Consider the following 14,044-nt stretch of genomic DNA (forward strand, 5'->3'; position numbering starts at 1 on the left):
CAAGTTCAAGTTGTAAATTGTTTATGAGTTTGAGCTTCCAGGTACTGGCGCTCCAGCAGAGGACTCGGCAGCTGCCTCCATCAGGCTCAGTGCAGTGGGGAGAGAGGCAGGCACAAAGCACATACCACAACGACAGGTAGTAGGTGCTGCTAATGCCTAGAGAAAAAGAGCAGCAAAGCTGCCTGAAAAGTTCAGAGGCCTTGCTGAGACTCAGCAGGACTTGTCAGGTAGGAAAGAAGGAAAGAGAGTTGAGGCTGGGTGCAAGGCCAAGCAAGGGTGGAGGCTTCAGCCTTGCTTTCTGGAAGATGTTTCCCTTAAGCAGTAAGAGCCACAATTTAAAAGGGAGATGGTGTTGTTGTTAAGGAATATGGGGAAATGGAAAGGAAGGGATTGTGTGGTGGTGAGACCAATACCAAAGGCACTCAATGTTTATTTTTAGGGAAATGAAAGCAATTCAAAAGGCACTTACAAATTCTGTCTCTCACAGACTAGAAAGACAGAACACAGATTTCATTCTCCTGTTGACCACAGGGTAACAGACTGCCTACTACCAGAAATTCAGAAATCAAGTTTTATCAGTTGTTAGATATTATTTAGATAACAGAAAAACAACATAATAAACCTAAAAGTCTGTCTATAAAAGCTATTATTCTATCCTTTCTTGTAGGGCAGGAAGAGGCAGCATTATTTAGTTGATAATTATTTTAAAGAGCCTATGAAAACTCTACAAGTCATATCAGCTTCTCCCCAAACCACATGACCATATAACTTTCCCTTTTGATGTCATTTATTTGACTAATCAACTACAGAAAAATAACTTTTTAAAATTAACAAATGACATTCTGCCCCAGGATTTTTTATGCTGTTAATAGTTCCAGTAAGAAATATTTACAATTATGACTCATTTTTGAATAACAGGTACTTGTCTTATAGTCCTTCTGAAAATAAGCAGAATAATAAATAAAGATAGCTTCTACATATGTACTGCAGCTACACCCTTAATGAAATCTGGTCATGAAACATAACAAAGCAAAAATGAAATTCAAATCAGGTTCTGGGCTGCTGCAAAGTATTGTTGACCAAAGAAGCCACAGATGAACCTTTTACTCACTGAAGGAAGCGGACGTGTTTCCATGTATAATGTATATTTTTAAAAGCAATTATTTTATATATAGAATGTGATTTAATAAAAACCACCTTCTAACTGCAGACTTGTAAACAGGAACCACAAAGGGGTGTCTCTGCCAACATGCAAAGTGCCCTATGCATAAATACAAGGCCTGTCAATGAAATGATGCGTTTCTTTTTCTATTCTCCTAAGCTTAAAAAAACTGTAATTCAATGCAATGGTTAGCTGAAAGGGCACAGATACAAAACATGTAAATTGTTAGCCATCTATTAGATATAAGCATGTCATGCATAATACAAAAGATGGTGTTTCCTATAGAAATCTATTTTGAGATGCCTCCATTTAAAAGCAACTGAGAGCTCAAAATCAAGTCCCACTGAAAAGAATAAGAGCCCAAGCAAATAATATAAAAGTGGACAAAGACATTTAGGAAAGAGAGGACCTGTGCTAAATCTTAATTCCAGACCAGCACAATGGTTCAAAATTCAAGCCAGGTATGAGCCATGAAGTCACTCAAGGAACCAGGCAGAAACCACTGGCCAGAAGAAACAGATAAGCTGTTGAAGGCAGGTAGGCAGATGTGAAAGTGAGCATCTCAGGATTATTCCTGCCATGAAGCAGCATGCCCCCGCAGGCCTATTTAAATGACTCAGTTCAGAAGTGTCCCGGCCAACAGCTGTGCCTGCATGGACTCCAGGCCAAGCTGAATCACACCTAATTATATTTGCTGACTTCATTCTCAGACAATATGATTAGGATGCTATAAGAATTCATGGTAAAGATGGCTGAGCCCAGTGATTTATGCCTGTAATCCCAGCACTTGGGGAGCCGTGGCGGGTGGATCATGAGTTCAGGAGTTTGAGACTAGTCTGGCCAACATAGTGAAACTTTATCTCTACTAAAAATACAAAAAATTAGCCAGGCGTGGTGGCAAGCAGCTGCAATCCCAGTTACTTGGGAGGTTGAAGCAGAAGAATTGCTTGAACCCAGGATGTGGAGGTTGCAGTGAGCTGAGACCATGCCATTGCACTCCAGCCTGGGTGACAGAGCAAGACTCCATCTCAAAAAAAAAAAAAAAAAAAATTCATGGTAAAGATGGCTGGGCCAAGTGGCTCATGCCTGTAATCCCAGCACTTGGAGAGGCTGAGGTGGGTGGATCATTTGAGCCCAGGAGTTTGAGACCAGTCTGGCCAACATGGTGAAACCCTGTTGGTACTGAAAGTCCAAAAATTAGCTAGGCATGGTGGTGCACGCCTGCAAGCCCAGCTGCTCAGGAGGTGGAGGCAGGAGAATCGCTTGAACCCTGGAGTTGGAGGTGGGAGTTGCAGTGAGCTGTGACTGTACCACTACATTCCAGCCTGGGCTATAAAGTGAGACTCTGTCTCAAAAAACAAACAAAAAGAATCAAGGTAAAGATATACCTCAGTGAATATTCATTTCATTCCATGGTAATACATTTCTAGCTCTGTACAACATAAATATTAACAAAGACACACATGGCCACCTTATCTGAAAGTCTGATTGTATAATTTTATCTAATGGAGAAAAACATACTCTTCTTTATTTCAACATGCTGCATGTTAATTTGACTCAATAACAGATGCTTTTGGGATCCACAACATGCTCCAATGTGTTTTATATCACTAAAAACTTCACTAACAACTTACTCATTTCAAGATATTCATAAAATAATCCCAGTTTTCCCATAGGTTGGAGATGATAGTCTTGTTCCCATCGTGGGGTTATCTTTTCTGATCCAGAAACTCTGTGAAATCGTCCAATTAGATTCATGATCCAGCTGCCAAAAAGATCAGTTTTATAAATTAGAATGAATATTATCAGGCCAAGGTCATAAAAATATTTTGCTGCTATCTCAAAGCTGCACATGTAATCTTCCGAATAAACTAATTGTTTTGTTTGCATGCTAAGTTTATTTTTACTTCTGCCTTATTAAAAAATATTTTGAAAAATAGGACTACATACCTGGGTTTATCAAAGCTGCAGCTGCTGTTTTTTTCTCCTACCTTTTTCCTGTGGGCGGCTTAATTTTTAAAAGGCAGTTTCCTTCATTTGATTAACTTCAGTTATTTGTTTTTTCATTTCCCCCCATCAATCAGCATGGTCTTGCCAGTATGAAAATCACCAGGGAAAACAAGATATAGTATGCTAGCTGGTGGTAAGTACTGTGGAGAAAACTAAGTAGGGCAGGGAGTGCTTGCATTTGTGTCTAGGGAGAAGTGGGGATGGTGGCCGGCGAAGGCCTCATTCAGAGTGATGTTGAATAACGATGTGAAGGAGACAAAAGAGTGAGAAACCTGGGGGAAAAAGTCCCAGGTAAAGGGAATGGTGATGACACAGATCTGGTGGCAGGAGCAGGCCTCCATGGTTCACAGACAGCATGCAGGGTAGGGCTAAGGGACCACTGTCAGAACTCTAGGTGTTTTTTTACACTGAAGGAAGTGAGGAGCCATTGGAGGGCACTGAGCAGGAAAGTGACAGAATCTGACTTTAGATAAAATAGGTCCAAGTCCCTATGTTAAGCTGAATCATTTAAGGACCAGATGAGTGAAACGCCTCCTCCAGGTTATAGTGCAAGAGCTAGGACACAACAGGCTGGACCGTGTCCCAGCGCTCTGTCCACCCCTGGATAGTGCCCCACTGAGCTGCCCACTGTCTCTTTTTTATGTCGTGTTTTTTCCCTCTCTCAAAAGCCTTGTGGCTGAGATAAATGCTTCCTCCTTTTTTATGGCATTTTTTCTGGTAAAAATCTGAGTTGGCAGTAAAATGAGGTGTGCACCTGTGACATAAAGAACGTTGTCCCCTCAAGCAACTGCCAGCTTGTGGTTTACCTGTGGAGTCATCAGAAGAGGCATGACAACTCCAAATACAGATTTAACATCTGGATACACTGGCTGATTAAACATGTGGGTGTGGCCTTCAAACTCTGACAATGAGAAGGCATTGCACAGTGGTTAAGGACAGTTACTGCAAGAAAACCAGGCAGACCCTAATCCTCTCCATCACATGTGCATGCGTGCACACTCAGCCAGCATAAGACAGGCAGTAGAAATGGCTCACTCTGCTGGGTTTCCCACTGCTGCTGATCTCAGGGCTCACTTTTCACTGACTGCTACTCAAGTTTTACTTGGGAAATTCTCTCTACTACAGGAGACATCTCTGGCCTCACCAATCTTTCCCCACTTCTTTCTCATCGATGATGTTAGAGAGGCAGCAGGAGGCTGTGGTAAGTGGAGGGGATATGATCTCAGACACCCATGAATCTGAATCCACACTCCATTGCTTAGCTGGTTAACTTTGGTAAAAAAATAAAATGGTCAGGTGCGGTGGCTCACACTTGTAATCCCAGAACTTTGGGAGGCTGAAACAGGCAGATCACGAGATCAAGAGATCGAGACCAACCTGGCCAACACGGTGGAATCCTGTCTCTACCAAAAATACAAAAATTAACTGGGTGCGGTACAAAAATTAACTGGGCGTGGTGGCATGTGCCTCTAGTATCAGTTACTCAGGAAGCTGAGGCAGGGGAATTGCTTGAACCTGGGAGGCAGAGGTTACAGTTCAAGAGATTGTGCCACTGCACTCTAGCCTGGAGACACAGCAAGACTTTATCTCAAAATAAATAAAAATTTAAAAATAAAATGGGGTGATAAAACCTACATTGCCCAGGGTTGCTGTCAGGATTAAATGATTCAAAATAGGTAATGGATGGAGCACATTTCCTAACACATAAAACCCCCTGTATGGGACTTTCTGTTGAGCTAACAGGCTGCACTGGCTGAGGCCAAGTGTAAATATGGTCTATGTTATGTAGAATTTTGGCTCAGTGATCCAGGCCACGTGGATCAGTGGTTCTCACTTCAGCACATACAAGCATGACATGGAATGCTTGTGAGTAGTGCAGCTTTCTCTGCTCCCAATGCAAACATTTGAGATAATCTCCAGAATCTGTAGTTTTGTAGCTATTCCAGGGAGACTGTGACTTAGGTGGCACCCAGGACCACACAAGTCCATCACCCTTCATGACACCTAACTAAGGTCATTGGGTGTGGTTTCTATTGGTTTCTCCTTTGCTCTGCCTCCCACACTTCCAGCCTCAGCCTCTTGCTGAATCCTTTCCAGAAGCAGATCTTTTTCTATCTGGGCTCTAAATCACATCAGAATTCAAATTCAGGATGATACTTCTGTCCTGGCAACTACTTGTGTCATCTGAGGCTTCCCTCTCATATCAGGTCATCTTAAACATCTTTCTTACTAGCTTTCTTTTCTGAGTTCCAGACGCTGAGCCTCTTGTTTGGTTGTCCCGAGTTGAACCATTCATGTACACTAGGAAATCCTGGGTTGTAGTCCATCCATTTGCCTTTGGTCTTTTGGGTTTCCTATTGGTCTGTGCTTCTAGTGCAGGGACCTCAATCTTGACTGCACATGAGAATCACCCACAGAACTTTTAGAAACATACACACCAGATACCTTTTCCTTGGCCAAGGCTAGAAGCAGGGGTTACAAAATAATTTCCATAGGAATTTACCAGGTGTATTATCATAGCCACACCGTAATAAGTTGTGCTTTACTAATTCCTTATTTTGTACAAAACAAGGTGAGAAGCACTTTACATTTCACTTTCTCTTCATCTCCATTATCACATTTAATCCACATACTGGAGATCATCATCATTTCTGTTTAGGACATTCTACAGTAATCTCACTTGCTAATTTTGAAATACAAGCATACTTGACTAGCGGAATCTACTTTATGTGTGGGTTTACTGTTTCTAAACTTTGAGTGTGAATAGTGAAGACACCTATTTAGGACTCTGCCTGTAGCTTATCCTCTCTCCAAATCCTATCTCGATAAGGGACATTTCCTCCTAAAACAGTTTTTTTTCTTATTATACAAATAAGTACACTTATTTATATAAGAAGAGTATTTGTGTTATAATATACATGTATAAACGTATATAATGGAAAAATATAGCCATCTACTAAATACCAAAAAATGATGCTATAGGCATTTTGGATACTTAATTCTCATTATTATCCCTGACATGTTATTATAAAAATTTCTCCAGAGTGAGTTATTTAACACAGGAATTGTACTAGCCTTTTATCAAGAACAGAATAAAATCCCCAGGAATGCCTTAAATATCAAAATAGTAAGTGGAACTGGGAAGGCCAAAGGGCTCTAAAAGCTTGCTCTCCGAGTCCCACTGACAACAGTATAATTTACTGATGTATCTGAAGCATACAAGGCACTCATTCATTCACTCAGCTGCTTCCTACTAAGTTCCTGTCATATGCCAGGTACTGGGGAGACCCTAAAAGAAACCTGGATCCCTGAGCCAGATATGCTCCTTTCCTTGTTCCAAGAATACTAGTAGTCAAGGGGTTTGAGCCCAAAGGCAGGAAGGAAGGAAGGAAGGAGGAGAGAGGAAGGTACATGTGTGGTGAAATACATTTCTCCATGTTTCTCCTGACATACTTACATGATGTGAAACAACTGCTGACTTAGAAAGCTTTTCTCTCTCTTCCTATCTAGTTTTGGGGGTGGGTATAGTTTTGGATAGCAAGGATAACTGATATATCTTTGATAAATTAGGATTTTGTGAAATCCTAATTTATGAATTTAATGAAAAAAGGTAACAAAACTGGCACCCTATACAACAGTCACGCTCTAATTTGGCTAACACTCCGAATTCCCAGTTTTCAGTCAAGAAAACATAGGAGAAGAAATTTGAAGGCAAAGTTTATATCACTGTAATTTTCAACAATGAGCTTACTTGAAGTGAAAGTATAAGCCACAGATAGTATAATTCGTCCTTTACTTTAAAATATTTCATGGGAACAAATTTTATTTCATAAGAATTTCTCAATAACAATTTAGGAAACAGCTGCTAAAACCAATCTTACTGAAACAAAGCATTAAATAATTAACCAACTTTTTCAGAAAACACTTTTTAATCTAAGAATGGATTAAGACTTTCCTCTATTTTATATATTTGTTTTCATTTAGAAACAAACACAGTACTATTTATGCATGGCCTACTTTTACTTATCTGAAAAAATCTGAATATGAATTCAATGAAAGTGAGGGTATTTTCTGCAGAATAGGATTAAAAAAATGAATTTCACAGCTAATGCCAGAATCCCTTTTTGGGTGGAGGAAGAGGAAGGAGGGAGATCTTTGTTTAGAGAAAGACCTTGAAAGTTTCCATTGAAGATGGAGAATAGACCTGGTGAAGAGATCTGGAAGGATGCATTGAAACCCAGAGTGAGTCAACTGCTCAACAAAGAAAATAAACAGAAACTTTGTGACTAGGGAAGAGAAAAAAGAAAAGCCAGGAGTGGGAGGAAAAAGGAGAGAGAAGCTGTATGTGATAGAGGGAAGAGGGCAACATGGCAGGAGGCGGGAGCCTATAAAGAAGGGTGATAAATTTTTTAAAAAATTCCCAGCTATATAGTGGGATAAAAGACTTTTTATAAAGGTGGAAGTTTTTTGTTTCTGAACAAAAGAAAGGGAGAGGTGATGAGAGAGACAAGGAAAAAAGAACAGGGGGAAGACAACAGAAGGCAAGAGAAGTGACTACAGAAGACAGTCACAAAAACGAAACTTTGCTGGCTTTGAGATGGAGAAGAGGTCACAAAGCAGGGAACATAGCTGGTGGCCTCCAGAAGCTAAGCTAGGCAAAGAGATGCACCCTAGAGCCCTTGGAAAGGAACACAGCTCACCAACACCTTGATTTTAGTCTACTGAGACTTCTGACCCCCAGGACCATAAAATATTACATTTGTGTTGTTTTACATCATTAATCTTGCAGTAATTTGTTAGCAGCAACAGAAAACCAAAACAAAAAGCTCTCTGAAATTTGCAGAAATTGCAGATGGTGTTAGACTATTCTTTGATAGGGGAGGGGGCGTAAGTGAAAATTTTAACAGGCAATGAAATCTTAGTTAACATCTGAAGTACAACTATTTTGTTCTCAATTTTTAGGAAACCAACAATAAGTCGAAACCTTTGTGGTTATTTTAGACAGTTATTTCTTAAAACATTATGTATCCCAGTGCCTTAGGATACTGAGAGAACCTCTATTCTTAAAAGTTGGGACTCATGGGATCCTGGATTTGAATCCCACAGTAGCCTTTTAGCGCTAATGTGAAATCAAGTAAATCATTTAACCTCTTTAAACCACAGCTCTTCATTAGCAAAAAGGAGATACACATAAGAATAATTTGGCAGATTAAACTTAATACAGTGACTAAAATTCATACTGACTTTTAAGTGCATAATATATAGGGAAGAGAGAAGAAGGATGTGAGAAATTGTAGAATTACACAGTTCACAGCTCTAACCAGTGCTATCTCTCAAAACGCTGTGATTAGTCAGTCACCAACAATAGCCTAGTTATAAACAATAACTATAGCCTAGATATAAACTATAGCAGATGGGGATTTACATTAAATGTAAAGAAGGTTTTAAGTTGTCTGGAGACCTTTAATAATAATAGATTCTGATCCATTTAGAGGTGAACATGCAGCTGGGTGGATATGAAGGCAAATGATTTGGGTGGGTGGGCTGTTCTATCCCTTGTCCTGTTACCCATGGTTACATGACTTAACACTCACGGCAATAATACTTCTTGTATGTTATTCCAGATTGCTTTTCCTCCCATGATTATTGTCAGCTGAGTTGTCAGTTCAAGAAGACAGCCACCTGGGTCACACTGGAAGGTTAAAAAGAAAATCTCATTTAAATATTCAATGGGTCTAAGTTGAAATATAGGCATTAATTCTACTTTTCTGGTATTTGTTCTGTTTAGGATAAAAAAAATAACTCTAAGGAATTTACAATAAAAAACTAATCATTTTGGTAACTGAGAGAAAATTCAGCTTAAATTGGCAAAAGAATACAATTCTATATTCACACCTCTTCATTTCTGTATTTTCCCAACCAATAAACTGGGTCTCCTGGATAGCCTACAAATTTGCCCTTAAAGAATGCTATGTAGAAGCATGAAGAGTAGTAGTTGACAAACTGGAATAAGAACATCTTCATGGTGAGGCTGTTCTCATAATCAGTCTGGGTCCTTGGGAGTTCTGTAGTTAAAAGAAAGACATACAAGATTTTAAAATTCTGAACAGCTTTGAGACTAATAAAAAATACTGATACATGAGTTAACACGTTAAAAAAATACAATTCACACTGTTTCCATTTAAGCTGTTTTGAATTCCTTAATATAGCCACTGTGTTAATTCCAAGTTTGCACATTGTTGTAAGAGTTCTCCCTTAGTAGTAATACAACAGCCCACGTTTCCCCGCCCCCACAAAAAATCAACTTTTCCTTAAAATTTACAAGACAGTGTTATCAAATAAGCAAGAACTGCTATAGGTATAATTGACAGAAAATTATTTTTGAGCTTCCTGCTAAGTGATGGTCTCTTGTTTTCCTGAATTGCAATAAGGTGAGTCTGTTGAAGAAAACAAGCAAAACAAGGTGCAACTTGGTAGAGGCATTTGGGAAAGACAAAATAGGTCATCCTCCTAGTGTGGAATTTGAATCAGTTTGATCATTTTAGATGACTACTGAGTAGGCCATTCAGAGAATGACTCAGACCAATGCAGTGTGGGAAGCACTTAACTTGGCCAGTAAGCAGCTGCCTGGGATACAAGCCAGAGAGAAGATACACATTACAAAATCCAGGGCTGATGAGAATTATATTAATATGAACAGCACGGGGGAAGACACGTAGCAGTGTGATAGCTTTCCTCTCAGCAACAGAGGAACCTATTTGCCACTGGAACCATGACCCTATTCCACTTATTTGCAATAAAGAGACTATTTACTTTCAACAATAGAGTACATGATCTAATGTAATTGAAAATATTATTCAACACTGATCTGTTTACACAGAGCTTGGACATTATAATGATTGTCTTTGCTTTGTCCCTTTTACTAACGCAAAGCTGTAAGTTAATTCCATACATGCTAGAGAAAGTATATTTAAAAATTGTAACCTATTGGAACTGAAAAGCCTAAAAGATAACAGTCTCTATTTTTGCCAGGTTCTAAAAAATATGTCAGAAGTTACTTAAGCTATAGTAGGACCTTACCAAAGTTAGTAATCATAATTGCCACTCTTTCATATATGGTGTTCAGAATCATGATAATGATAAAGCTGATGATGGAGGCCGTGATGGATGTGGCTGTCTGTGGAGTCAGGTACTTCTGGATTGGGTCTGTTCCATTAAGGTTCTTAAGTTGTGTAGAAAATACAATAAACACTGAGAGCCTATAGACAATGATCCCAATAACTGAAGCGATGATCAATAGGATCTGAAAGCACAATAAACACAGTAGCATGAGATGCACCAATAACTGCATTTGCACTGTTAAAAACTGACCCCATACTTAACAAGGGGGGCGTATAAAGTGATGTAAATCTCACATAAGTGATACCAGGGAAGTAGAAATTCTGGGATGTTAAAAATTTTTTAAAAAGAAAAAGGAATGATGGATGTGAAAAGAAGGCATATCCACATATGTAAGATGTTAACAAGAGGAGAAAATGGGTGCAGGGGGTGGTGAGAGGGAATTGGAAACTAATTTCTATGCATTTTTTTTGTAAACCTAAAATCACTCTTAAAAAAGTCTATTAAAAAGAGTATCTTCAGACAGCATAAAAATGAAAAAATTAGTAGCATACTCTAGTATAAGGAAAAAATTCCTGAGTATAGGACTAAAGAAACCATCACTTCTACAATTACTAAATTATTTAAGTTATGAGTTAATGTTTTTTGCTCAGTCATACTCCATTAAGGAGATACATTTCCTTGCAACAGAGAAGCTATCACCAATTCAAGTGTTTTGTTTTAATCACCGTAGCAGGGGAGAGTCTGAGCACAGCTAGTGAAGCTGGCACAGACGTGCCCTGAGCTAACTGTTGGTACTGGCAGCAGGTCTCTGCTGATAAAAGCTTCACACACTTTTCACACTCAGTTCTTATAACCTTAAACTGGCAGTCATTTGTATCTGCATTTCCACAAGATTGATGCCAGTAGTCCACTGCATTTTTGACTGCATAATCCCCAGTAAGAGAGATTTTCATTTTCTCAGTAAACAGATTTCTCACCACTGAATGATACAAATTAAAGGCCCATGAATTTTCCTTACTTGATATACAGTACTAGACACTATTGGAGAAGCATCTTTAAACTGTTTTCCCTAAATCTACTTTCTCCAGGACCATGCATTCAAGGTGTGCGACTGCTTGTGATGACAGAAATGTTTCAGAGAAGGGAAATTGAGGTTAAAGCAAACCATATCTTGATAGTAACAGAGGCCAGTTGTCACCTGTGGAGAGCAGTAAAGGGAGTGATCACAGGATGGTCTTGGGACTAGACTCTTCTATTTGAATACTAGCTCTACTGAGGCTTCAATATCCTCTCCTATATGTTAGGAATACTATGGCACCTAACACTTATGGAATTGTTGAGGATTCAATGAGTTACTTTAGGTAAAAACAGAATATTAAGCTCAAGTACATGAAAAGCACTACATAAGTATTAGCTATAATTAGCAACCAAAGTAAAGTGTTAAAAAGGTGTTTTTCTTGCTCTTTAAGCATTTCCCCTGTATCTTTCTCATTATTTCCTTTCCTTCACAGTTAAGTCTCAGCATTTGTGATGAGTAAGATTTGTGTGTGTCTAAATGTAAAAATTATTTAAGGCTGAGAAAAATTACAAAAGATGAATCAAGTCATCCTCTCTTAGCACAATACATATAGGCTGATTAAATATTATGTATTTAAAAAATTATCTCAATAATTTGTATTAAGCAATGATAAAGATAGCATTCTTTAAATGCTTTCTGTTCACCTTAGCCCATGTATATTTGTTTACTCTCATAACAGGCTTGTGAGGAAGGTGGTATAACATTATCCCTCTTTTGCTGATGCGAAAATAGAGGCTCAAAGACATTAAGCAATTTGCCCAAGATTAGATAAGTAGTAAGTAAAAGAACTTCGGTCTCTTAAGATTCTGAAGACACACTTGTCTCTCCACGGCACTGACTCCCACATGGTTTACAAAATAAATTCTAATTCATTCCAGAGCTTTTTCCAACTTGTTAAGTTCCCATATTTCTTTGGGGTTCTTCCCATACTTTAGTTATTTCTTCATAGGGACAGGAAGCTTTTTATTCTTTTTCTTCAAGTTTATAACTTATTTCTGATTCTAACCTTAATACTTTTCTGATCGTAACTTTAGAATATGGTCACCATGGACAATTTTAAAGTACCTTGTAGTTACATTGATTTTTTTTTGCTAGCCTGGGTCTGTTGCCCATCCTAGAAGAGATCCCAGATTTTGCCTCAGGGGAAATAACTCCTCCTGTTTTTAGCCCTGGAGTTTGGGTGGGATTGCCCTAATGTGCTCCAGAGGTACATGATTGGTTTGAGATAAACAGGTAACATCCCACTGGCCTCAGCAACTGATCCAGGGATTGACACGTAACTAAATAACAGCCACGGAGAATGTGAGGAGACATCTGTTAGTGCCCATGGGAAAGAGAAGCTTCCCCTGTCAACAGAGAAAGCTGCTAAAAAAAAAGACCTCTCTTTGGTTGGAAGATGTGACATCTGGAATGCTGCAGCCATTCTGCTACCATGAGGAAGTGTCTAGACCCCCCATGCCCAGGAGGCCACCTGACACAGGATGAAGGGAACAAAACACAGCCCTTGATAATATCTGGTCTGCAGTATCTAGCTTTGACTGAAGCCATACCTCAGGCCTGGAATTTTCAGTGTCAGAGAAAAAATAGGTGAAAAGAATAAATCCCACCTTCCCCTCTTTTGCTGTTGTTTAAGCCAACTGAAGACCGATTTTATGTCAACCATAACTGAAAGACTCTTAACAAAAATAGCATTAAATAGGAAAAAAATTATCTACTATCTACATGTAGGCAGAATTCCTTCAGGATTATGTATGCATTGTATGCATATTTAAAACCACTTTACATATTTTATCCCTCCCTTAAACCTATCATAAACTATAAGCATATTTATATGACTTAAAACATTTTCATGACCATACTTTCTCATGGCTGCACAATGTTCCACTGTTTGAAGAGTGAGAAGTGGAATAGTTTGGTTGAGATGTGTGTGTGTGTGTGTACATATATGTTGTGATAAGTATGTAAGTCTTACTGACATTTATTTACCATTTTCAACTATTTCCTGATTGAAAGTCCTAAGAGCTAAATCAGTGGATTAAAGCATATGAATATTTTTTGAGACTTGATACACAATTGCCCAGCTGCCTTCTAGAAGTTGGAGCAGTGCAGAGTTAAGATAGTCTCGTATCAGAGTAGCTGACTGCTGTACTTCACCCTCACAAACACTGAGTCCTCTCATCCAAGAGGTGAAAAATCATATCTCATTTTAAATGTGAATGGATTTAATCACTATTGAGATTTGGCATTTTGTAATGCTTATTGGTCATTATATTCTTTCTTTTGTAAATACATATTTATGTTGCCTCTTTGGCCATTGAGATCTTTGGTATGATCTTCTAGCTTATCTGGACTCTATGTTTAAAGGTATTGACCTCTTGTTTGCCCTATTGTTAACAAACACATCTTCTGGTATTTTGTTTACACTTAGGATACTTTTGATGTATGGAAATATTTAAATGTTTTCCTCTGAAACTTGTTCTATTGTTAGTAAGTTGAGAAAATCTTTTTACATCTAGAGATCATATATTCATCAATATTTATTAGTAGTTTTTAATTTTTGTTTTTTTTGAGACGGAGTCTCGCTTTGTCACCCAGGCTGGAGTGCAGTAGTATGATCTCGGCTCACTGCAACCCCGCCTCCTGGACTCAAGCAATTCTCCTGCCTCAGCCTC

General features: G+C 38.7%; 1 protein-coding gene across 9 annotated transcripts in view; it reads right to left on the minus strand.

Moving 5' to 3' along the window:
• The window catches only part of ANO6 (anoctamin 6), a 209,952-nt gene that overhangs the window by 20,712 nt on the left and 175,196 nt on the right, over nt 1-14,044 (minus strand). For all 9 annotated transcript variants that reach the window (XM_002807084.7, XM_009003603.5, XM_054238149.2 and 6 more), the window contains 4 exons: nt 10,253-10,475; nt 9,068-9,237; nt 8,767-8,864; nt 2,797-2,927 (listed from right to left, as the gene is read on the minus strand). In XM_002807084.7, coding sequence (XP_002807130.2) covers nt 2,797-2,927; nt 8,767-8,864; nt 9,068-9,237; nt 10,253-10,475 — 622 coding nt within the window. The remainder of the gene's footprint in view (nt 1-2,796; nt 2,928-8,766; nt 8,865-9,067; nt 9,238-10,252; nt 10,476-14,044) is intronic.

Source organism: Callithrix jacchus, chromosome 9, assembly GCF_049354715.1.
Source record: "Callithrix jacchus isolate 240 chromosome 9, calJac240_pri, whole genome shotgun sequence".
Lineage (NCBI taxonomy): Eukaryota > Metazoa > Chordata > Mammalia > Primates > Cebidae > Callithrix > Callithrix jacchus.